A 24,524-nucleotide genomic window follows, 5' to 3' on the forward strand; every position below is an offset into this window, starting at 1 on the left:
ATCATAGTCTGACGGTAAATCAATTTCATAAAGTTGGCCGCTTTTAGGGGGTCTCCTAAATTTTTCCTTACATTTTTTTCAGAGGCACTATGGGGTTAAGATAGACTGTTGTTTCCTTATCTAAGCTTGTAAACTGACTGGAGCTGACTGAAGTGCCTTTCGTCTTAAGCCTGTGTCCTGTAACTTCTATCAGAAGCTGTTTCTCTTCAGACTCTTTCTGACTATTGGGGGGGGGGGTATTCATAGCTACTCACCGCTCCAAACGGGGGGGTCGGTGTCCCCGGGATCTGCAGCATCCTTCGGTGAGGACTGATTGTAGCTGATACTCCAGAGGTCTCCAAAAATCGTACCTCTCGAAGAGTTGAGCCTCTAACTGGGCAACCCTCTGTGAAGCGATACCTCTCTCCCTGGATATGCTCCAAAACTTACTTCCTATCAGTCCCCTGAGTACCTAAACAGTTAAATCTGTTCGTGGCGCCAGGTATCGGGGACTTTGGGGGTCCAGCCCCTCAATAGTCCCCTCCCAGGGTCCGGGAAGAATCTACAACCAGCTGGTAATTAATCTTTGATGAGAAGAAATGAATCTATGTACACGAAACTCCTTAGTCCATAAACTTTATTATTCTGTGTCAGTTACAAGCTTATATTCTGCGCTCATATTTAGGTCTTTTCTTGCCTGATTTCTCTCTACACTTGTCCGCGGTCCCCTCTGGGTTCTATCTTAATTCCTTCATCTTGTTCTGCCCCTTCTAGGGTCTCATCCATCTTGTTCCTTCCCATATCATCTTTTCTCCCATCTCCTTCTCTCTCCTCATCTCGTTCTTCCTCATCTTGTTGTTCCCCATCTGGCTCTTCCTCATCTTCCATCTCATTCCTCTAGTACTCTCTTCTAGCCCTTCAATCTAGTTCTTCCCCATCTCAGTTTGTTCCTCTCAAGTTCTTACCCGTCTAGTTCTTCCATTCTCTTTTCTCTTCTCCGACCCTCTGCCCTGGAGGTCCCGGTATATAAAAGGAGGGTCCGAGCTAAATTGTGTAAAGCTATTACTTAACGTCCACCTGACCTAGGCGGTGTCTCCTTGTCGAATTTACCTTAAATCAGGAGACTTGCCTGTGGGCTGTTATCACTGTTAGTCCTCGGAAATTGGGCGACCACCTGGGCGGTGTCTCCTTGTGGAATTTACCTTAAGTCAGGAGACTCGCCTGTGGGTGGTTATCACTGTTAGTCCTCGGAAGTTGGGCAACCACCTGGGTGGTGTCTCCTTTAGCCCTTGAAAGTGGCTAGTGGAGTTATCTGATTCCAGAGAAAGCCTTTCCTGAGGCTGTTCTCCAAATGCCTGGAATGTGTATGTCTAGAGAGTGATCAGTCCACATTGTTAGCCGTTCTTAGGGAAAAGTCAATTGGGAAAACTATGAAGGCACACATGATTTTCATAACAGAAGACAGCTGATATATAACAAGCCAAGTAACACCAAAAACTCCTTGGGATTTGGCTTCCTCTGGAGGAATTCCCTGATCCTCCAGGTAGTGACTTTGTCATAACCAGCTGAGTTCTTATGATATATTCCTGCGGCCCACAGCACCACAGGTTATCCTTTGACCTCTATACATGCTGTGACATGCATGCATGTACACACAAACTTTTTTAAATTAAAAAAAAAAGTATGGGTGTTTCTGTATGTGCACCACATGCTTTCAGTACCCACAGAGGCCAGAAGAGGGCATCAAATCCCCTGGAGCTGAAGTTTACAGGTGGCTATGAGCTGCTGTGTGTGTATGTCTGTCTGTCTGTCTGTCCGTCCCAGACCCTCTGGAAGAGCAGCCAGTGCTCTTAACCAATGAGCCATTTCCCTAGCCCCTAAAGTGTGTGTGGTTTTTTTTTGTTTTGTTTTTTGTTTTTTTATTTTAAGAAAGTTCTCTAGCCAGGCTGTGGTGGCGCATGCCTTTAATCCCAGCACTCAGGAGGCAGAAGCAGGCGGATCTCTGTGAATTCGAGGCCAGCCTGGTCTACAGAGTAAGTTCCAGGACAGGCCCAAAACTACACAGAGAAACCCTGTCTCAAAAAACCAAAAATTAAAAAAAAAAGTTCTAAATTCTAAATCTGAAGCCAGCTGTTCCCTGTGTAACCCATCATGTGTCCCATGGCGGGACAGTGTGTCCACCTGCATTTTTCTCACTCCACGTCAATGTTGTGTTGTAAACATTGGTGAGTCTTGCTCCTGGGTGTGTGGGGAAGCCATGCTCCACTCTGACTGTTCTGTCCTGAGGGGTTCAGGGAAAGGGCTGTGGAGTACTGATAGGAGTTCATGTTCAGAGTGTGTGCAGGTCTCTGCTGCACAGTGCATTTCATCTTGCTGTTCCTGCTTGAAATCCACAGCTGCAGTTGCCACAGGCCTTGGGAAACTGAGGCAGGAGGATTACAACTATTCCAAAAAAAAACACTCTCTGAAGAATTAGAGTTTGGCCGAGTGGGACAGTGCACCTCACCTGTCTGAGGCCTTGGTTCCCTCCAAGCATTATAAAGCCCACACACCCTCACCCTGTCGCCATCTTCAAATGCTTGTGTGCATGATGCCCTTCGGGCTAGAATGGCCATGTAGGACAGGAGCCCTACACTGGGTCACTCCTGTGTCGATGACCTGGGGACCAGCTCTCCTCAGCTACCTGTCCGGTCCGTCCTCTGTTTAGAGGTTTCTAGCTGCCTTGGGTCTCATCGCTGGCACTGATGAAGTGTGAGCAGCCCTGACCACCCTCTCCTGCAGGTGAACGACCTTCGCTCACAGAAGACACCCATCGAGAGCCTGTTCATCGAGGCCACTGAGCGGTTCAGGAGCAACATTAAGACCATGTACTCTGTGCCTGTGCGTGGACCCCAGCCCAGCTGCCCACACTTCCCCCAGCCCCACCCCACAGCCCCTTGTCTGGGTCGTGGGAACACCTCTCATGTTCCTACAGAATGGGAAGATCCATGTAGGCTACAAGGACCTCATGGAGAACTACCAGATTGTTGTCAACAACCTGGCTGCCGAGCGTGGGGAGAAGGACACCAACCTGGTCCTCAATGTCTTCCAGTCGCTGTTGGATGAGTTCACCCGCAGCTACACCAAGACTGACTTCGAGCCCACCAAGGTGGGTGGCTTCACCTCCACAACCCCCATCCCATCCGGATCCTCCCGGTACAGCAGCTGGTTGTGCCTCCCACACGTCTTCCTGGCCCAGCTCCTCCTGTTTGGTCACACACATCCCTCTCCGGCCTTGACCACCACCCTAGCACATCCTCATCCACCCAGCCCCACCGGCAATGGCACCATCATCTCCCTGGTCAGCCATGGCCCCAGTGCTGCTCTGTTGAGCAAGTTGTGGGTGTTAGGGTGCCTTATGTTACCAGATGAGGAGGGTCACAGTGTTCCCAAGCTCCCCACCTCCTTTCTGAGGACAGGGCTATTCCTAGGGGACAGTCGGGCTGACCAGTTATCCCCACATGGGCTTCATCTCTCTCTCTCTCTCTCTCTCTCTCTCTCTCTCTCTCTCTCTCTCTCTCTTTCTTTCTCTCTCTCTGTCTCTGTCTCTGTCTCTGTCTCTCTCTCTCTCTCAGCAGAGCAAAGCCCAGAAGAAGAAGCGGAAACAGGAGCGTGCTGTGAGTAGTCGTGTGTGTGTTCAGGAGTGAGCTGAGAGTAGACGTGTGAGTGTGTGTGCATGTGTGCTGGAGCATGCTGTGAGTAGGGGTGTGTGTGTGTGTGTGTGTGTGTGCATGAGTGTGCTATAAGTAGTCGTGTGTGTGTGTATGCTGTGAGTAGTCGTGTGTGTGTGTGTGTGTGTGTGTGTGTGTGTGTGTGTGTGAGCATGCTATGAGTATATGTGTGTGTATGTGTGTGAGTAGTCGTGGGGGGAGCATGCTGTAAGTAGCTGTATGTATGTGAGTGCATGCATGTCTACACGGGCTCATATGTTCATTGTGTGCAGCCCTGATCCAGTGCCTCAGAGCCATGGGAAGGAGCTGCTGCTGAGACAGCAGAGTGAAGGGCGCCCACTCAGCCCTCCCTCCTGCCCCCTTCCCACCCCAGGTCCAGGAGCACAATGGACATGTGTTTGCCAGCTACCAGGTGAACATCCCGCAGTCGTGTGAACAGTGTCTCTCCTACATCTGGCTCATGGACAAGGCCCTGCTGTGCAGTGGTGAGCCCCACCCTGGCCTGGCCACATGGGTGCCCTACCTCTGCCACCTTCCTTCCTGCCTGCTCTTCAGAAGGCTCCTCTCAACACACACACACACGCACGTACGCACACACACATCCACAGAGGCAGATCATGTGATAGTGATGGGGGCCATGCCTCTGTACCGTGGTGCATGCTGCTCACACGGCTTCAGCTGTCGTCTCCCTCCAGCACTTCACAGACCCTGTCTACTCCTCTAAGGCATGCCAGGACACAAACGCAACCCAGAGCCGGCTGGTTGTGCAGCCAGAGCATGGCCAAGCCAGGCCCCACTGGCCTCCTGACCCGGTGTCCTGGGTCTCTTCAGCCCCTCTGGGCTCAGGACTGGAGGCCCCAACACACACACACGGGCATCTACACCTTGACAGTGCTGGTCTCACTTCCCTAGATTTTAGCTGGCGTCACAGTCTGGGGACCAGTGTAGTTGAAGAAAGAGCATCATTTGGCCACTGTTAGGCTGAGTTCCCAAGGGGCCTCCTGTATGACCAAGGCCTAGGTCCCTCCTGACCATCAGTTACTACCCACCCATCTTATGGGAATCAGGGTAGAGCGTAGCCCTGTGATTTAGAATGCAGTCAAGGTCCCCAGACAGTGAGTGGGTATTCTCAGAAACTGGGGTCCTGTGTAACCTCTGCTCTGGCCCCTTAGTGTGCAAGATGACCTGCCACAAAAAATGCGTGCACAAGATTCAGAGCTACTGCTCCTACACGGGAAGGAGGAAGGTGAGCATGCTTAAACCTGGAACTTTCTAGAACATTACAGCCAGGGCTCCCAGGGACGTGGCAGGAGGGCTGTGGCCTCTGGTTCTCCTGCAGGATACATGTCCATTCCCAGTACTGAGGCTCCCAAGCAGGCTCCTAACCCCTGCTGAAGAGTCCTGGACCTGGCAGAGGGAGGCCCTCAACTGTGCAGGAAGGTGTTGGGGTCCCAAGTTAGAGGGCTGTGGAGCTGGGGCGCCTTCTCCCCAGGAAGGGCCATCCAGCCTACCGGTGCTGCATGGAGGGAGCCCGCAAGCCCAGCACCCTTCGAGAACAGAGTGGGCAGGGAGGGATGGAGTGGGCTGGGGACAGTGACCCCAGGCCTGACTCTCCACCCCAACTGTAGAGTGAGCCGGGTGCCGAGCCAGGCCACTTTGGTGTGTGCGTGGACAGCCTAACCAGTGACAAGGCCTCCGTGCCCGTCGTGCTGGAGAAGCTTCTAGAACATGTAGAGATGCATGGCCTGTATACCGAGGGCCTCTATCGCAAATCGGGCGCTGCCAACCGGACCCGGGAACTGCGGCAGGCTCTGCAGACAGGTGAGCACTGGAGCAGGTACCCTAGCTGGGCCCACTGGTCAGCACCCACACACTGCTCACCTGTCCCTGCCCTGCAGACCCTGCTGCAGTCAAGCTGGAAGACTTCCCCATCCACGCCATCACCGGGGTCCTGAAGCAGTGGCTAAGGGAGCTGCCCGAGCCCCTCATGACCTTTGCCCAGTACGGAGACTTCCTCAGGGCCGTTGGTGAGCCACGGAGAAAGGGATGAGGCCTAGAGCATGTCCTGCTCCAGCTGGGGCCCACAGTTTGGGTTGGTTGTTTCCCTCTGGGCCTACGCCCCACATGAAGGGCATTGGTGCACCCCAAATGCATGGGCAAGGAGGACTGGGCTTGGCTGGTGCCACCCAGGACTGATAACCCTGGCCTCCCCAGAGCTTCCAGAGAAGCAAGAACAGCTGGCTGCCATCTATGCAGTCCTGGACCACCTGCCTGAGGCCAACCACACCTCTCTGGAGAGACTCATCTTCCACCTTGTCAAGCAAGTATCCTCCCTCCCTCCCCCCAGGAGCCAAGATGGCTCTGCCCTTTGACCCTGCTGCATGTCCTGGCCACTGATACCAAGACATGAACCTGACATTGGGGTCAGAGAGGGGTGCAGGAGGGGCACCTCCTAACTGTTGGCCCTACAGGGTAGCCCTGCTTGAGGATGTGAACCGCATGTCGCCAGGAGCCCTGGCGATCATCTTTGCGCCCTGCCTGCTACGCTGCCCTGACAACTCGGACCCCCTGACCAGCATGAAGGATGTACTGAAGATCACCACGTGAGTGCCTGGCCCAGACCCACAGCTGTTAGCTGGCTGGGATGTCCATCATCCTCATAGTGGGGAGGCTGAGGCAGGAGAATCCGGAGTTCGAGGTCAGCTACAGAGCGTGACTGTCCCCAAGATCTAACATGAGCTCCTTCAAGCCCATGTAGCCTCCCTCCATCGTGGGTGCTTGGAAAGTAAGCCCGGACAGGGTTCCCAGTGACTGTCCGACAGCACTTCCGGCAGCCAGTCACCCAGGAGTCTCGTTAAGTTTTTAAATTATTTTATGGGGAGGGCACACATATCCTATGCATATGGAAGTCAGAGGACAGCTTTCTGGAGTTGGTTCTCCCCTTCCATGTAGGGCTGAGGGATTAAACTTGGGTCATCCAGCTTGGCAGCAAATGCCTTTACCCTTGAGCTGTCTTTCTGGTGGCCCCTTAGGTTTCTTCAACAGCCTTGCCTCACCTCCCCACCACACACACACACACACACACACACACACACACGCATGCACGCACGCACGCACGCACGCACGCACGCACACGCCCCTCTCTTCCTTTTCTGTGGTGCTGAGAGCTGGAAGCAGGGCTCTGTGTGTCCCCAGCAGGCACACTCAGGCATGCTGTAGAAAACACACTTTTAACTAAAACCTAATATATAACAAAAGGTGGATTTGAAGTGAGTGGAGCTGGGGTTCCAGAAGCACCCCAGTGCAGACAGGGTTCCACACAGGGAGAGCACAGTCACATGTCTCCCTGTTCAGGGAAGATCTTGCTCTGGGTCCCTCAAGAAGCATTCAAGGGGCGAGACCCCTAACCCCCTGATGGAGAAAGGCAGCCATGGAGCATTGTGTCCACCTTTGGGTGGACAAGCAGTTCTCCATCATTTTCTTCAGAACTCTGATGGGCTGGAGTGTGGCTCTGTGTAGTAGAGCTCTGGTCTGGCATGCATGTGGACCTTGGACCGTCTTCTCTTCCCACCTACCCACCCCCAGTGAAAACAAACAAATCTGCCAGGAGGGGAACCTTTGACCTTTCACCCTTGGCAGCTTTCTTAAAGTAAGACTGAGGAGGATCCCTCTGTGGTCCCCAGCCATGCTCCTGGCCACCAGCAAGGGTTGTGGGTGAGGAAGGAGCCATTGGGAGGTGGCGGAACAGACACAGACTCACTTCCTGTGTCCTCTGGTCCTAGTAGGGAATCTGACTGTGATCTTACAGCCTGAGGACTTGCCTTTCTCCTCACTAGTGCTGGTTTTGAGCCGAGTCCCTCTGGTATTGACCTTGAGTGGGCACTATAGGAGTCAGAGCTTGTAGAGCTGTTAGGCAGGCTGCATGCTGACTTTAGGGCAGGCTGCCCAGCCTTTACCCTATCCTTTTCTATGAGTTAAAAGTAGTCCCATCGTGCCGGCGACTGGGGTTCTGTGCTTGCCAACCTGCACCAACCTTTTACCTCCTGCCCCGGGTGCTGTCAGAGGCCAGTGACAGGAAATCTTCGGTTCAGAGAGGCAAAGTGAGCCCCCTGAGGTCACAAGGTATCCCAGGGTCCTGGCCCTGGCGGCTCTCTGGAACTGCCTTTCCCAGCCACTGCACAGGAACTGACTGAGTCTGCGCACAGGTGTGTGGAGATGCTCATCAAAGAACAGATGAGGAAGTACAAGATGAAGATGGAGGAGATCAACCAGCTGGAGGCGGCTGAAAGCATTGCATTCCGAAGGCTCTCCCTGCTGCGGCAGAATGCTGTGAGTGCTGGCCTTGGGGCTGGTCCTTGTGTGCCTAGGGTGGGGTTTAGGCCATAGGGTGTGGCCTTGTGGGCCAGTGGAGCAGAGCCCTGCCTTCACCAAATGGTTACCTCCACTCAGCCAGACACAGGTTGTCCCTCTGTTGCTCAGACGTGAGCCTGGTCTGGTTTCCTTCTTGCCTGAACATAATGCCCAGGAGTTCCCATCGCAGAAGTGCCCACTCTGGTGCTGGGGGAGGGGCAGGTCCTGGGCTCCCCTGGGAGCCCTCGGGTCTCAACCTGCTGCCGCTGCTGGTCCGGTCCTGCTCATGCCTGTGTGGCAGGCTCAGCACACTTGTTCACCTGTGTTATCTCTCCCCCAGCTATGGCCTCTCAAACTGGGGTTTTCGTCTCCCTATGAGGGGGTCCGGGTATGTACGCATTGCGTGGCCGACTGCATGTCTCCAGGTGCACACGGGTAGTCTTGGCTGTAGCGTAGAGCATGTCCTAACCTCCTGGAACTGCATGCTGGTCCCTGGTCCCCACTAGATTCCTGCAGAACTCCAGGCACAGAGCCCTGGAGCGGGTCTGCCTCACAACTAACCTAGAGCTGCTGTCCCCCCCCACCCCAACTTGGTCCAAGCACTAGGCCCTGCCCACAGCCTGAACTCCGCCCTCCAGCGCTGGGTTAGATCTGCCACTTCCGTTTCAGACCAAAAGCCCCAGGACCCCAGTGATGGAGGACAGCAGCTTGGAGGAGCTGGAGGCCCTTCCCGAGGAGGCGGCAGGTGGCGACGAGGACCGAGAGAAGGAGATTCTCATGGAGCGGATCCAGTCCATCAAGGAGGAGAAGCAAGTGTCATGCGCCCATTCCCGCTAACGTTAACTCACCTATTCTGGGCAGGCGCCCTAAGGCCAAACTGGTCGTGGAGTTGGGGGTGCAGGAGCCAAGGGCATCACTGACTGCTTGTGTTTGGCGTGAGGGAGGGGCCAGGAGGAGCAAGACTGCTTCTTTGGGGGTAGTCTCTTGGTGCGAATGGCCTTGAACATGGTGCCCCCATCCTCAGGGAGGACATCACATACCGGCTGCCGGAGCTGGACCCGCAGGGCTCTGATGAGGAGAACCTGGACTCGGAGACGTCGGCCAGCACCGAGAGCCTGCTGGAGGAGAGGGGTGCTCGGGGAGCCGTGGAAGGTGAGTGTGAAGGTGGCATTTGATGACCCTCCTCTCTGCGGCAGGCCCAGGTCGGGAGTCCACCCACGCCCCCACTGCAGTAACCCCAAGTCTGTCTCTCGAAGGGCCCCCCGCACCTGCTCTCCCCTGCCCCAGTGTGCCCACCCCGAGCCCCCTCCCCGTGGCCACAGCCCCTCCACGCCGAAGGCCGACATCCTTCGTCACGGTCAGAGTGAAGACACCTCGGAGGAATCCCATCATGCCCATGGCCAACATCAAGCTCCCGCCGGGCCTGCCCGCGCTCCTGACCAACTGGTCACCTGCTCTCCGGGAGGCCGCTGTTCCAGTAAGGCGCCGGGAGCCACCTGCCCGCCGACAGGACCAGGTACATTCTGTATACATTGCCCCCGGGGTTGACCTGCCGTCGCAGGGCACCCTGGAATCCCTGGACCACGATGTCAGACTTCCTGAAGCCAAGCGCAGGTACTCGGACCCCCCTACGTACTGCCTGCCCCCCAGCTCCAGCCAGGCCAATGGCTGAGGACCATGACAGGCAGTGTGCATGTCCTAGAACCCCAGATCTGGGTGCCCCAGCTGCGGAGCTGGCCTTTCGCACTCTCAGAAGGATCCAGAATGAAAAGTGCCCAGAAGGATGAGGTGGGCACCAGCTCTGTGTGGTGTGAAGACTGGGGGCTGCTAGCCAGGACCCCCAATCTGCACAGCGGTGCCCTTTGTACTTAGTAACTGTTTCTCCGTTCATGGTTTACATAACTTTTAAGTCATAACAGCCTTAATGGAGGACCAAACTGTTATTTTATATGTGTATGTCAGGGCTTTTATATTAACTCTTTCCCACTTTTGTAACCTGGACGTGGGTGGGCCACTCCTGGCTGCTGTGCTCCACCCTGGACAGTGGACAGTGGACTCTAGGGCATCTGTTGCCCTCCCGAATGCCTCCCAGAACCGGCCATGTGGCCAGAGAACCTTCCAGCGTTGTTGGAGCTTCCTACAGGGTCACAGCTGCTGGCTGACGACGGGCCAGGAGTGGGAAGCCTGAATGTAGCTCTGCCCACTGTGCCTTGGGGCTGCCTACCCTGTGGGATGCAAGGAGCCAGGGACTCCGGACCTTTAGGGGCAGGTGGCACAGTCTCTGCAGCGCCTCTGCAGCCCCAGTGACAGCCTGGGTCCTTTAGAGTTCAGCTCTCTTCTCTCAGGCTCTACCCCCTCCCTGGACACACAGGCCACCAGCCTGGGACCAGCAAAGCTCCACGGGAGTTGTGAAATAAAAGTGCTTGAGAAGGGCTGGTGTGTGACCTTGCTGCTGGGCTGGGTCAGAGTGGGAGGGGCCTGCCTGAGCTGACCTTCCCCGAGACAGGAATGAAGCAAGAGGCTGCACCCAGGCGGAAGCAGGAGGTTCCGGCTAACGGGCTGCAGACTGAGGCCCTGCATGAAGGGAAAGAAAGGGCCATCCAGACCCCACTCCATGAAGAGGCTGCTGCCCTTGGCCTGGTACCCGCAGAGGCCATCCATAGCCTGAAACTGGAACTGTTGAGCAGGTCAGAGTCCACACTTGACTTCAAGTGATGCGTCTCAGGAAAAACAGGTGCCCCAGGACCTGGAGAGATGACTCTGGGGTGAAGAGCTCTTGCAGAAGACATGGCTTTGTTCCCAGCACCAGCATGGGACCTCACCAACTTCTGTAACTCCAGATCCAAGGCGTTGGACACCCTCTTCTGGCCTCATAGGCACCAGGCACACAGGTGGTGTGCACACACACACACACACACACGTACAGGCAAAGTACCCGTACACATAAATAAATATTTTTTTAAAAGAAGTAGGTGTACTAAAAATGTATGGAATTCACATTTAGGGGCTGGAGAGATGGCTCAGAACACTTGGTATGCAAACATAGGACCTGAGTTCAAATCCCAGCGCCCACGTAGAAGCTGGTGAGGCCCTGTCTCAAGGGAATAAGACAAATAGAGCAGGGCACTTGACATCTTCCTCCAGCCTGTGTGCATGGGCATACGGTGTGCACGAACACACACCACACTCCCTCCAGGTCGGTGGGACACCTAGGCCCAGTACTCAGAAGGTGGAGTCCGGAGGATCAGGAGTTGAGAACTAGCTTGGTCTCGGTCACAAGAAGTCCACCCCACTCGTTTCCCATGAGGGCCCTGACTACCTGAGGCACAGGGAGGCTGCCCGGTACAGAAGCTCACAGCTCAAGCTCTGGTCCAGGTTTTGAAGGCTATTGGCTCTGGAACAGCAGTTCTCAACCTTCCTAATGCTGTGACCCCTTAATACAGTTCCTCATGTGATGCCCGCCGCTCAGCTGGGACCCTCCGCCTCAGCCCCTCCCTCTCCAGACCCCGCCCCTCAGAAAGTGCACCCAGTGGTGGCTCTTCCCCTGGAGCTGCACCTACAGGGTACTGGAGCTCCGGTTCATAGACCTGCCACAGGGTTTTCCCCTTCCCCCACCCCGAGGTCACCAGGGAACCCAGTGCTCATTAATCTGGACTTTTAAATTCAGTTTGATTCGGTTTATTGAATCAGCAGAGAAACCAATTACTGGGGAACTAAAAATACCAACCCCCAACCATAAAATTTATTTTTGCTGCTACTTCATAAGTGTAATTTTGCTACTATTATGAATTGTAAGTATCTGAAATGCAACCCCTGTGAAAGGGTCATTCACTCCCCTGAGGGTTGTGACCCAGAGGTTGAGAACCCCTGTCTAGATCCTCAGGCTGGAAGCCACTTGTTCTGACCAGCTGCTGGTGTGTCTGCTGCTGTAGTAACAAGGTTGCATTTCTCATCTCTGCTCCTGTTCCTGCCACCTTGAAACTTTTTTTCAGATTTTTAAGTGTGTGGGGTGTGTGTGTGTGCACACGCACGCGCAAGTATGCACTGGTGACCACAGAGGCCAGAAGAGGGTATTGAATTCTCTGGAGCTAGAGTTACAAGTGTTTGTGAGAAACCAGATGGTGCTCGGAGTCTGTCTTCTGAGCTACCCCAACTCGGTCGGCTCTCCTGGTCTGCCCTGCATCCTCATCCTGTGGCAACTCCACCTTCCCCACAAAGGTGGCAGGTAGAGAAGTCTGGCCGGGGGTGACACAGCGGCTAGCCACTTCTCATTGCATTGGCAAACGTAACTAAGGAAGGATGTGTTGGGGCTCACAATCCGAATACATAGTCCATGACAGAAGGGCAGGCATGGCAGCTGGAGGCTCAGAGTAACCTAAACCTAGGCCGTCCCTCGTGGCCATACCCAGAGGTTTGTTCACGAAGTGAATGGATGCTGTAAAATTGGTGAGATTACACACGAGAATCCCAGCATCAGCGTTCACAGCTAGTCTGGACTAGTGTCTTAGGGGTTCTGTTGCTGTAATGAAACATCATGACTGAAAAAAGCAGTGGGGAGGAAAGGGTTTATTCGGCTTATACTTCCTTATCACTGTCTATCATTGAAAGAAGTCAGAACAGGAACTCAAGCTGGACAGGAACCTGGAGGCAGGAGCTGATGCAGAGGCCATGGAGGGGTGCTGCTCACTGGCTTGCTCAGCCTGCTTTGTTTTCTTTTCGAGACAGGGTTTCTCTGTGTAGCTTTGGAGCCTGTCCTGGAACTTGCTCTGTAGACCAGGCTGGCCTCGAACTCACAGAGATCTGCCTGCCTCTGCCTCCTAAGTGCCACCACGCCAGGCTAAAACTTTTTGTTTTGTTTTTCAAGACAGTGTTTCTCTGTAACAGCCCTGGCTGTCCTGGAATTCACTTTGTAGACCAGAACTTGCTTTCTTATAGAACCTAAGACCACCAGCCCAGGGATAGCCCCACCCACTATGAACTGAGCAATCACTCCAGCAATCACTAATTCAGAAAATGCCCACAGGCTTGCCTACAGCACCATCTTACAGAGACATTGTCTCGACTGAGGTTTCCTGCCCCCTCTCTGATGACTCTAGCTTGTGTCAAGTTGACATAAAACTAACCAGGACAGATACATATGTGGGCCAGCTGAGTCTCAAAATAACAAAGCCAGGCATACTAATACCAACAATCCTGAGGCAAAGGCAGGCGAAATCAACACTCATTTTGAGGGCAGCCTGGTCTACATAGCAAGTTCCAGGGCTTCATAATGTATCCCTGTCACACACGAGGAACTGGCTGCTTAAGCCTTTTATGGAACCCCATGTGGAAAGCCGGCAAAGGACCTGCTTTGATCGCCAGGAGAGGGGGTGTGGCCAGGGTGTGTCTCATGCAAATGAAGGGTTGTATTTGCTCTGGTAGGGCCTGTCGTGCCCCCTTTGGCCGGGGCGGGAACGGTTGCTGCAGTTTCACTTGCCAGGCCCTGCTGATGCTCAGAGCCAGTCAGTCTTCCTGCTTCGGTTTTCTGGGTGGGGTGAGGACGTATGTCCCGGGAGCAGTGCAGGAGCCAGCAAAGGCTGCTTGGCTCCTGGCTTTGTGTTGGAAGGGCTGATATTAGCCTGCTCTTGGTAGTTTAAAATGATTTCTTTAAACTTATCTCTGTATACGCGTGTGGAGGTCAATGTGATTGATGTTTTCTTCCGTAGCGCTCCGCCTCATCTTTTTGAAGACAGCTCTGAACCTGAGCTCCCTGATTGACAGGGCTGGCTGGTTCCATCCAGTGTTGAGATTGTAGGACCAGACCACTCGCTACACCTGGCCTTTAAAAAAAATTATTATAGTCTTTAGTCTTTATTAAAAACCAAAGGGCCGCATGTAGTGGTGCCCACTTGTAATCCCAGCACTCAGGAGACAGGGGCAAATGGATCTCTGAGTCTGAGGCCAGCCTGGTCTACATAATGAGTTTCAAGCCAGCCAAGGCTACATTGCAAAACCCTGCCCCCCCCAGGGGCCCCTGAGGCAAGTGCACAGGAGTGTTCTCAGGGTCAGGTGCATTTGAGCAGATACATTTGTGGAGGAGGCCCTGGGAGTCCCGTGTCACCCTGGCCTGCTTTTGGGACAGGCTGCTCCAACACACAGTGGGCCTCAGGGGCCAGCCTGAAGCAGTTCCAAGCCAGTTCTTCAGGACTGCCTGGGGCGTGTCCCTGAGTCTTGGCCCAGTCGAGGGAGCTGAGCTTCCTCTACTATCCCCTGTGGAGGTCCAGCTGGACCCCCAGGGCTGGCTCAGTGCACTTGTGCAAGGAATCCTCTGAGTCCATCTGCTCTGTCCGTTGGTCGTGCTGAGATCTAGTGGGATGAAGGGCCAGGCTTCCACGAACAAGACTTATTAGGCCTCCTCAGCCACAGGACCTCTCTGGGAGCCGTCTGCCTCACCTCCTCCTGCCGGTCCATCCACATGAAAACTCTAAGGGTAGTGTCACCTGGAGCTCCCTCTCTCCAGACCTCCTGAAGGCTGCCATTGCCTTTAAAATTTTTTTAGATTATTTTTATTTAGTGTTAATAGGTGTTTCAATGAATGTATATGCCTGTGTACCACTGTGCATGTCTGATGCCCGTGGAGGCCAGAAAGAGGGCATCAGTTCCCTGGAACTAGGATTTTGAATGGGTGTAAACTACCATTGAGGGTGTTGAAAGTTGAACCTAAATCCTCTGGCGGAGTCGTCAGTGCTCTTAACCTCTGAGGCATTCCCCACTGCCACCACCTTTGGATGTCATCCTTGGCCTGAACTGGACAGGGCCACCGGCAGGGCAGTCTGGAGTCTGGCAGACTCAAGTTTGGCCCCAGGCTGCAGACACTTGGCTCTTTATGTGAGTGCTGAGGATCTGAAGGCAGGCCCTTGTCCTTTTCAGGGCTGCCTCTTTACCCTCTGAGCCTGTCCCCAGCTCCTTGGACAGATGTGGTCATCAAGGCATGCACAGCATTTTTTGTGTTTCAGATCCAGGGCAAGCTCAACACTAACAGACTAAGGGTTCTGACAGCACTCTACCTGTCCCAGCCACAGAGCCGGAGAGGAGGGCTGTCACACCCACTGTCACTCCCCAGAGGCCTGCCTTTGTGAGCCCTGGATTCAGTGTCCTCCAGGGTATTCTCTGAAGTGAGCAGGACCCAGGGGTGGGCCTTGTGCCACGCTGTGGTACTCATGAGGGCCCGTCAAGAGCCGTGGCAAGTCAGCTCACACATGGCAGAGAACCAACTCCAAGTTCTCTGACCTCCGTCTGTGCACAGGGACACGGACAGGAGCATATGTGCACACAAATAAAACAATCTTAAAATTTAGAGCTTCCCACCCGATGGCAGTCTGTCTGTATGCGTCTGTTTCTTCCTCCGACATCACCCGGGCAGGTCACACCAACAGGAATGGAAGAGCAAAATGTGGTCACCCCACCTCAGAAAGGAAAGGCGTTCTGTCGAGTGGTGGCCACAAAGGTGTGCAGGTGCTGATGTGGCTCAGGCCTTTAACCCCCGCCGAGGGACTGAGCTGGAGGCCAGTCAGGGCTGCGCAGTGAAGCTCTTGTCTCCAAAAAGACTGGGAGAGCTGGCTCAGAAGTTAAGAAGGCTTACTGTTCTTTCAGAGGACCCAGGCCAGGTCCCAGAACCACATGGCCCTCACAGCCACACTAACTCCAGTGCCAGGGGATCCAATATCTTTTTTTTAAAGATTTAAATATATATTTATGCATTCATATTTAAATATAGATAGAAGTGGTTTTTGAGACAGGGTTTCTGTGTGTGGTCCTGGCTGTCCTGGAACTCACTTTGTAGACCAGGCTGACCTTGAACTCACAGAGATCCACCTGCCTCTGCCTCCCGAGTGCTGAGATTAAAGGCCTGTGCCACCCTGCCCAGTTTAAAATGTATATGTTTTAGTTGTGTGTCTGTGTGTGGGTATGTGTTATGTGAAGGCAGGTCCCTGAAGAGGTCAGAGGTGTTGGAGCCCCTGGAGCTGGAGTTACAGGAAACTGTGAACTACCCCACATGGGTGCTGGGTACTGAATGCAAGAGCCATTTATCCAGCCCAGCATCTCTTTAGAAACTTGCTCAGGTCTGAGATGCTTTGCCTTACACTTCTCACTCTCAGAAGTCATGTGAGGGGCTGGAGGGGTGGTCAGTGGGTAAGAGCACATACAGCTCTTGCAGAGGACCTAATTCCAATCCTCGGCACCCACTTTAGGCAGCTCCCAACCACCTGCAATTCCAGCTCCAGACGATCCAGTGTCCACTTCTGGCCTCCATGGGCATCTGCACTTACATGCATGAGTCCATACATGCACATGGACCCACACACATACACAACATTTAAATAAAATAAAAACCCAAAACACTGAAGCCGGGCGGTGGTGGCGCACGCCTTTAATCCCAGCACTCGGGAGGCAGAGCCAGGCGGATCTCTGTGAGTTCGAGGCCAGCCTGGGCTACCAAGTGAGTCCCAGGAAAGGCGCAAAGCTACACAGAGAAACCCTGTCTCGAAAAACCACACACACACACACAAAAAAAAAACCAAAACACTGAAAGCTGGGTCTAGTGCTGAGGGCTTATAATTCCGGCGCTGGGGAGAAAACAAGTGGATCTCTAAGGCTGCAGCAGTGGGCCAGTCCAGCCTGCTTGAGGAGTTCCAGGCCAAACAGAGAGTGTAGCTCAAGCTCAGGCCTGCTGTCGCACATTTGTAATCCCAGCACTTGGGAGGCAGAAATAGGCAGATCTCTGTTCAAGGCCAGCCAGTGAGACCCTGTCGACAGAGATAGGGAGATGGGAGAGGGATGACACTGAGGTTGCCCTCTGGCCTCCACAGGGCACAGTCCTCCATGTAAACATGAGGCTCAACATACATACATACATACCGACAGACAGACACACACACAGGGATTGACACTGGATTCCTATAGGATGCTGAGTATTGGATGCGATCCAGCTCTGCCTTAGCCCGGACTTGGGTCCTGTCCCCTGAAGGCAGAGAGATGTAGCAGATGCTTTCCCAACAGAGTTAAGGAAGCCGCTCAAGACCAGAGTTGGGGAGTATGAGACAACAATCCTTGCTTCATATTACGAGTGCTGGATGGGGCTGGAGAGATGGCTCAGGAGTTGAGAGCACTGACTGATCTTCCAGAGGTTCCAGGTTCAATTCCCAGCGCCCACATGGCAGCTAACAGTTGTAACTCCAAGATCTGACACCCTCACACAGACATACATGCAGGCAAAACACCCATGCAAGTTAAAAAAAAAAAAAAAGTGCTGGAGACTCAAATGGAGAAAAACAACTTAATTTTTGACCTTGCAAAGTCGAAGCTGGTTTAGGGTATAGGGTATGGAGGGTCACTCACCTTAGGAAAGGCAGAAATGCCAGGCATGTTTTATAACCCCCATGGCAGACCCTGTCCCCTGGATTCCTCATTGTACAAGTTCTTCAGAGATTCTATAATCTCGCTATCTAGCATAGTCTCCACTCTGAATTCTCCATCCTCCGTGGGCAAAATCACGTAGCGGACTAAGTTCAACACAAGATGAACTAGTATTGCTGTTAGCTAGGAAAGACAAGGGCCTCCTGCCTCCTGGTCGTCTGTGATTCGCTGGCGAGTTCTATTTTCATAAAATGGACCATAATGATTACGGAATGGAAACGGTCAGGGCTAAGGATGGAAACTGCCGGGTCAGAGCTCGGGAGGCAGGCGGCCAGGGCTGGAAACTAGCCGTTCTGTCCGACGGAAGCTCCCACCTGGAATGTCATCAAACCAGGGTCGGGGGAAGCCGCAGGCCAAGGCTCCCCGCCCAGTAGAAAGCGGAGGCCGTGGCCCGTCTGTGGAGCGCTCAGAGAGGGAAGACGCGCACTGAGCGCGGGGAGGCGTGACGAGCAAGCGGAACGCAGTGACCCGGGGAGCGTTGCGCGTGGGTCCAAGCTGAAGACCGGCCCTTCCGGTCCTGCCGACCAATGCTCCCTGGACGTGATCGGCGGCCTCTGGCGCATCTAGGCTACAGAGAGATTCTGCTTCAAAAAAAGAAAAAAGACCAAACAACAAAATTACAATTTTAAAAAGATGCTCTCTTGGGAAGAAAACGGTTTATCCTTGGACAAACACGGACGGCACAGTGCCGTGGCTTGAAACAAAACTACTTCCGTTCCAAGCCTAGCAGGGCGGACCTCGGAGGGGCGGGACGATCGACCAAAAGAAAGCCTCCTCGCAAACACTTCCGCCCTTCCCTAAGATGGCGCAGGCGGAAGGGGCCGGTCACCGCCCGCTGGCGACGTCGCGGCTGGAGTTGAACCTGGTGCGGTTGCTGTGTCGCTGCGAGTCAATGGCAGCAGAAAAGCGGGAACCGAACGAGTGGCGTCTGGAGAAGGTGAGGGACTCCCACGCTGCCGCAGAGGTCTCGGGCCCTAGGGGGAGATGATCCGACTCACTGGCCAGGCCACTTCCGGCTGGCGCCGCCACGTCAATTGCGGCTCCGCCCTCCCCCCCCCCCCCCCGTCGGGGTTTCTCTTCCTGATCTCACCCCCTCAGCCACAGGCCACGCCCCCTGTTCCCACTTAATCGACTCTATGCCCCACCCCGGGCCGTGGCTCCGCCCTCTCCCGACCCCTCCCCCGGCCACACCCCTTTCTGGTCTGACTCTTGCAAGCACTCTTTGAGGCCCTGACCTGGCTGACACCCTACCTTTCCTCCCAGTATGTGGGTGCCCTGGAAGACATGCTGCAGGCCCTGAAAATCCAAGCAAGGTGAGTGTGGGACACTGAGACACCCCCTCCACGCCGCGACAGAGGCAGGTTGACTTCCTCTTGCTGCCTTTCAGCAAACCCGCCTCTGAAGTCATCGGCGAGTACTCGCGCAAGGTGGACTTTCTGAAGGGCATGCTGCAGGCTGAGAAGCTGGTGAGCCTGTCCTCCCACCCCTCAGGCCTCACTCGGGCCCCCACAGCCCCCAGGACCTGGACACAGCCCTCCCGTGATTTATCTCCCCCTTCCCATGTTCCCTCAGACCTCCTCCTCTGAGAAGGCTCTAGCTAACCAGTTCCTGGCCCCTGGCCGAGTGCCCACCACAGCCAGGGAACGGGTGCCCGCCACCAAGACCGTACATTTGCAGTCCCGGGCACGTTACACCAGTGAGATGCGGAGTGAGCTGCTGGGCACGGTAGGATTCCTCCCTTGTCCCTGGGACCATCCTTGGGACAGCACAGAGTCTGTACAGGGACAGAGACTGAACACAGTACCAGAAACCCAAGAGGGCCCACAGACATGGCTGCCCCAGAGAAAGTACAGTGCTCAAGACATTGCTAAAGGAATAGGAATTTGGTTTCTGGCAAGAGTAGATGATGGTGGTGGCGCACGCCTTTAATCCCTGCACTCGGGAGGTAGAGGCAGGTGGATCTCTGTGAGTTCGAGGCCAGCCTGGTCTACAGAGTGAGTTCCAGGACAGCAGGGCCACACAGAGAAACCCTGTCTCGACAACGAACAAAAGAAAATACAACAACAACATGGACCATGGACCATGTCTGCCTGGTTGAGCCCCAGAGTTGCCCCCGCATCAGAATTTGTTTACAATAGAGTAAGGAATGTCCTTCAGAGCACTTTTCGTAGGTCATCCCAAGGCAGAGAGAGATTTAGGAAGACATCAAGGTGCATGGCCTCAAGCCTCTCTCTTCTCCCCACAGGAATCATCTGGAGGTGAGTCACGGCAGGCAGGACTTGGCTGTCCCTACTGCCCCACAAGGCTCCCTTGATCTTCCCCAGCCCTGGAAGAGGGTAACCCAGGGTCAACTTAGTCATGCCCGAGGGGAGGCTGAGAAAGAGGTGTCCCCAGGAGAGACAGCACCCCAGCGCAGTGCTAGGCCACTGAGAGGGACCTGGGACCTTGGGGATAGGAAGGATGTTGTACAGAGGCACTCTACCTAGGGCTTTACAGTATGATGAGTCCAGTGGACAGTAGGTCCCAGGCAGAACAGCATTCTGGGTAGCAGGCTTGGAAACAGGAAACCAACCTTCGTCCTTGGCCTCCTTTGCTTCCAGAGCTTGAGGTGGACATGAGGAAGCGCATGTGAGTATCTTAGCCATTGAGTGGTGGGGACTGGGAGGGGGCTGGGTGAAGCTGGGCCCCGGAGGTGCTGCTACAAGTATCTAACTGCCCACTGGAAGTACTTTCTGGGGCTGCTGTTCCTGGAATGTAAAAAAGCAGGGGAAACTGAGTCCCAAGCAGAACTGAAGGTGATGCCATGGGCCCTGGGATCCTTGGGAAGGCACCATGTGGGTGTCTGTATCTCCACCTGTCACTCCTGGGTACCCACCACATGTGGGGTCAGCAGAGCAAAGGGGCCCAGACCTGCAGATGAGAAGCATTCAGCGTCCGAGCTTGACCTCGTCCTCCAGAGGCACCAGGGCCTCCAGGAAAAGCTGGCGGAGGAGATGCTAGGCCTGGCACGCAGCCTCAAGACCAACACACTAGCCGCCCAGAGTGTCATCAAGAAGGACAACCAGGTGTGGGAACCCTGCAGTCTCTGCCTCGGGCACTGAGAAAGCTCCGCAGAAGAGGGGCATTATGACTGGTGCTCTGCAGGTTCAGCAGGAGTTTGGTAAAGCCCAAGGAGGGGGTGGCTGAGGCATACCCAGCAGAGGGCACAGCTAGGGCCAGAAGCATGGGCCACCCAAGACAGGTCACACATGGTCTCAGTCCTGTTGACAGTCCCCCTTTTCCCACAGACCCTGTCACACTCTCTCAAGATGGCCGACCAGAACCTGGAGAAGCTGAAGATGGAATCAGAGCGGTTGGAGCAGCATGCGCAGAAGTCGGTGAACTGGCTGCTGTGGGCCATGCTCATCGTCGTATGCTTCGTATTCATCAGCATGATCTTGTTTATCCGAATCATGCCCAGGCTGAAATAAAGCCCTCTGCCAGCTTATGCCTTCAGTGCTAGTGGAGTGGGGTGTGTGGACTGCAGGGTGGTGTCGGCCAGCACACTTTCTATACTGATGTTGGCCAACATAGTGAGACCCTGACTCTATCCTCCAAAATAGCAAAAGAAAGGCTTATGAGACGGTTCAGCTGGTAAAGGCACTTGCCAAAAGACCTGACAACCTGAGTTCCACTCCAGAACACACAAATAAAATACAAGAATAAGGGGAAAAAGGCAAATCAAAAACTATTTAATAATAAATATATTTACTGTAACTCCAGCTCCAGGGAACCTGACACCTCTGGCCTCTGGGCAGCTGCACTCCCATGCACACACACCCCTAATAAACATCATAAAAGCTTAAACTTTCTTTTAGGCGATGAGGCCAAGACTCTTTGTAAAACTGCTTGTTGCCCAAGTATGCAGACCTAGGTTCAAATCCTCAGTACCCTTCTAAAATGCCAGGGGTGGGTGCATGAGCTTATGATCCCAGTGCTAGGAGTAGAGACAGGCAGATCTACCTGGAGCTCCCGGCCAGCCAGCCTAGCCAAAACGGAAAAAAAATAAGATGGGGAAGCAATAACCTGAGCTGGCCTCTGCGTATGCACACAACCACAAAGGTATTTTTTAAAAATACAATTACTAAAAACAAAAAAAAAAAAACCCTGTTTTTTTACAATAGATTTGGGAAAGCTAATAGGCCCTGACAGCGCCCCTAGAGAGAAGACTCAAACCCGGTGTCAACATTCCACGGGCCCCGCCCACCTGCCTTAGCCCCGCCCCGGCGGCCGGGCGCCCTGGACAGCGGATCCGCAGGCATTTCCTGCACAGCTGCGTTCCCTGCAGCAGAGCCAGGCGCGGATCCGCGGCTCTGGGACAGGTGACACTGCGCGGGACGACCCGAGTGACCGACAGGCGGGAGGAGGTGGGAATTCCGCGGGGACGTGACCGTGGGCTGCGGCGGTAGGCGCGGGGGTCGCTTCGACCCGTCCGGGGTCGCCGCGACGCCCAGGATCCGCTGCATCGCGCCCTTCCGGCTTCAGAACCGGGGGCGGGGCCGGCGCTGCGCGGCCAGCCAACCTCGTGCCTTCATGCAAATGAAGGCTTGGTGACGCCTCGCCTCTTCAGCGCCCCCTTCCGGGGTCCGCGCCAAGGGGCGGAGTCTGGGTTGCGCGGCCAGCCAACCGCGCTCGCGTATGCAAATACCCGCAGGCCCCGCCCCCAGGCGCGGTCCGCCGGGTCCTCCCGCCGCCTGCAGGCCCCGGTCCAGGCGCTCAGGCCCCAACGCTACTTGCAGTTCGCGCCCCGCCGTCGGGGGGCGCCCGAGCGCCGCGGCCCCGCGCATGCCCGCCCAGGAGCGCCCGCAGCCCCGCCCAGCCAGCCCGGAGCCCCGGGTGAGTGCCCGTGTAGGAGTCCCTACGTGGGGAGAACCCCACTTCCTGACACCTCTTAACCGCGATCCCTGCTGCTGTGCAGACGCTGGTGTCTGGAAGCCGGGAGTCCCACGCTCACCCTCCGCAGTGTCACCCGGGGCCCGGGGGGCTCCGCACGAGGCCCCGGAAGATCGTGTTTGAGGACGAGCTACGTCCCCGGGCCCCATTGCATGAAGAAAAGCCTCCCAAAGCTCTGGGACCCCCGTCCCAACCCAGTGCCCGACTATGAGCTGTGAGTGCCCCATTGTGGCTTTTTGTTGTAAAGCCGGGGGTCTGGCCTTGTAGCCCAGGCTAGCCTCTTAAAAGTCATGAACCTCCTGTCTCAGCCTCCTGAGTCACCATGCTCGTGGTCCCTCCGTGCTTTTTAATGCCTGGGAACTAGGAAGGATCAGTACCGAGTTAAGAAATGGGGGCATTAGTTGGGGGTCCCAGCATGGGCAAAGAAAAACCAATTGCCATGATGGAGTGGAAAGACAGATTTCCTCCCACTCACACTGACCCCTTTTCCAATCTGGTAGTAAGTACCCGCCAGTGAGCAGCAGGAGGGATCGGAGCCGCTATGCTGCTGTGTTCGAGGACCAGTACGGAGAGTTCTCGGAGCTCCAGCGCGAGGTGGGGGCCACGCAGGCCAAGCTCCGGCAGCTGGAGGCCCTGCTGATGTCACTGCCCCCACCGCGAAGCCAGGTCAGACCCGGGTCCTCTAGTGTCCTCAGCTCCCTGCGACCGTGCTCCCTCTACCGGGTGGGCACTGCCATCACAGCCATGTCGGCCCTGCCCCACCCTTCTGAGCCCCTGCCCCACCTCGCCCTTTCAGAAGGAGGCTCACGTGGCAGCTCGTGTCTGGAGAGAGTTTGAGAAGAAGCGGGCGGTGAGTGGAGACTCCTGAGTCTGTGGCCTCTGGTCCTGTCCTGAAACTGGGACCGTGTATGCGGTTTATTAAAAAAAAAAAAAAAAAAAAAAAAAAGAGTTGAACATCGTGAGGACCTCAGGTTAGAGTGCCAAGAGGACTTCCTCAGCTCTTGTTCCCCCAGGATCCTGGCTTCCTGGATAAGCAGGCTCGCTGTCACTACCTGAAGGGTAAACTGAGGCACCTCAAGTCCCAGATCCGAAAATTCGATGACCAAGAGGACAGCGACTGTGAGGACTCCGTGTACTTCTGAGTGTCCTGGAGATGGTGGTGGCTTCTCATCCCATGGGGAACCACACTCCAGTTCTTCCAGGGGAAGCAAGTCCTATTGAGAATCCCAGAGAATAAACATGGATTAGACCCCTACTGTGTGCAGCTGCCTAAAAGCATTTCTTCATTTTACAGGGGGTGGAAATGAGGTTCAGAGACAAGGACCTGTCCAAAGTCACAGATGGGAGCAACAATTGTGTAGATTCCAGTACCCTGGGGGGCAGAGATAGAGGCGTAAGTTGGGGACATCCTGGGCTACATGATGTAAAACTAATGATTTCTATAAGCATTGTTATGGAGACATGCCCCCTGCCTGAAGCTTCCTGGGCAATGTTTGGGACCTGTGTGCAGGAGGCACACTGTGATCCCCTCCACTGTGCATAGGTCCTCACTTTAGCTGGCCTTGGTGGAGTTTGAGTGATGTTGCACAGACACTAGGCAGTGTGTGTTGTCTGGGAATCCCCTGTGCCACGGAAGATAAAAAAACCAGGCCAGTTCCAGGCCAGGAGTCCAGTTCTGGCCACACGGACAGTCAATTACCCCCTGGTCCTAGAAAGGTGGCAGTTCAAACCCAGCAAGCCCCAGGTGTCTTCCAACAGGAGGGGCCACATGTGTGGGGTTTTGTAGGAAAGTAGCTCAGGTAGGGATTGAACACAAGGCCTTGGGCATGCTAAGCATAGGTCTGGTGCTCAGTCCACCCTGAAGCTGGTACTTTTTTTTCCCCCGAGACAAGGTTTTTCTATGTAGCTCTGGCTGTCCAGGAATTCACTTTGTAGAGCAGGCTGGTTTCAAACTCACAGAGATCCTCCTGCCTCTGCCCCTGCTGGGATCAAAGGCGTCGCCACCACTGCTGCGCTACTTTCATCACCACAGGTCAATGCAGTTAAATTCACATTTCAAAGCCTGTACCACCTTCTTTGTGGCAATGTTAGAAAAAG

At 54.7% G+C, this 24,524-nt stretch overlaps 3 protein-coding genes and 1 long non-coding RNA gene across 8 annotated transcripts in view; 3 read left to right on the plus strand and 1 right to left on the minus strand.

The window, feature by feature from the left end:
• Positions 1-10,471, plus strand: part of Myo9b (myosin IXB) — a 99,886-nt gene extending 89,415 nt beyond the window's left edge. For 2 of the 4 annotated variants that reach the window (XM_052752499.1, XM_052752500.1), the window contains exons 27-40: positions 2,761-2,859; positions 2,954-3,127; positions 3,594-3,635; positions 4,063-4,174; positions 4,862-4,935; positions 5,318-5,510; positions 5,588-5,716; positions 5,904-6,009; positions 6,161-6,292; positions 7,895-8,018; positions 8,380-8,427; positions 8,709-8,852; positions 9,068-9,191; positions 9,296-10,471. In XM_052752499.1, the coding sequence (XP_052608459.1) occupies positions 2,761-2,859; positions 2,954-3,127; positions 3,594-3,635; positions 4,063-4,174; positions 4,862-4,935; positions 5,318-5,510; positions 5,588-5,716; positions 5,904-6,009; positions 6,161-6,292; positions 7,895-8,018; positions 8,380-8,427; positions 8,709-8,852; positions 9,068-9,191; positions 9,296-9,711 (1,917 nt within the window). In that variant the 3' untranslated portion in view covers positions 9,712-10,471. The remainder of the gene's footprint in view (positions 1-2,760; positions 2,860-2,953; positions 3,128-3,593; positions 3,636-4,062; positions 4,175-4,861; positions 4,936-5,317; positions 5,511-5,587; positions 5,717-5,903; positions 6,010-6,160; positions 6,293-7,894; positions 8,019-8,379; positions 8,428-8,708; positions 8,853-9,067; positions 9,192-9,295) is intronic. The other 2 variants (XM_052752501.1, XM_052752502.1) reach the window with 2 other exon arrangements.
• A 6,139-nt stretch (positions 10,472-16,610) lies between these two features.
• LOC128119222 (uncharacterized) lies at positions 16,611-17,911 on the minus strand. Its single transcript, XR_008221494.1, has 2 exons — positions 17,418-17,911; positions 16,611-16,825 (listed from the first exon to the last, which is right to left on the minus strand). It is a non-coding gene; the product is annotated as an uncharacterized LOC128119222 (long non-coding RNA).
• A 173-nt stretch (positions 17,912-18,084) lies between these two features.
• Positions 18,085-20,982, plus strand: Use1 (unconventional SNARE in the ER 1). Of its 2 annotated transcripts, none has more exons than XM_052752508.1 (8): positions 18,085-18,432; positions 18,759-18,808; positions 18,883-18,961; positions 19,068-19,220; positions 19,741-19,753; positions 20,096-20,123; positions 20,386-20,560; positions 20,783-20,982. In XM_052752508.1, exons 1-8 carry the CDS (start codon positions 18,298-18,300, stop codon positions 20,963-20,965), a joined length of 816 nt encoding a protein of 271 aa, XP_052608468.1. In that variant the 5' UTR covers positions 18,085-18,297; the 3' UTR covers positions 20,966-20,982. The 2 variants fall into 2 exon arrangements, with proteins under 2 accessions (XP_052608468.1, XP_052608469.1); XM_052752509.1 differs by having other exon boundaries at positions 18,088-18,432; positions 20,389-20,560.
• Positions 20,983-21,101: 119 nt separating this feature from the next.
• On the plus strand, positions 21,102-23,682 carry Ocel1 (occludin/ELL domain containing 1). The gene is given in 6 exon segments (XM_052752510.1): positions 21,102-22,370; positions 22,453-22,608; positions 22,610-22,641; positions 22,928-23,093; positions 23,224-23,277; positions 23,441-23,682. Coding segments are annotated over 6 exon segments (735 nt in total). The 5' UTR covers positions 21,102-22,172; the 3' UTR covers positions 23,570-23,682.
• The last annotated feature ends 842 nt before the right edge of the window (positions 23,683-24,524 follow it).

The sequence above is a fragment of the Peromyscus californicus genome, unplaced genomic scaffold, assembly GCF_007827085.1.
Source record: "Peromyscus californicus insignis strain IS unplaced genomic scaffold, ASM782708v3 Scaffold_23__1_contigs__length_62951481, whole genome shotgun sequence".
Lineage (NCBI taxonomy): Eukaryota > Metazoa > Chordata > Mammalia > Rodentia > Cricetidae > Peromyscus > Peromyscus californicus.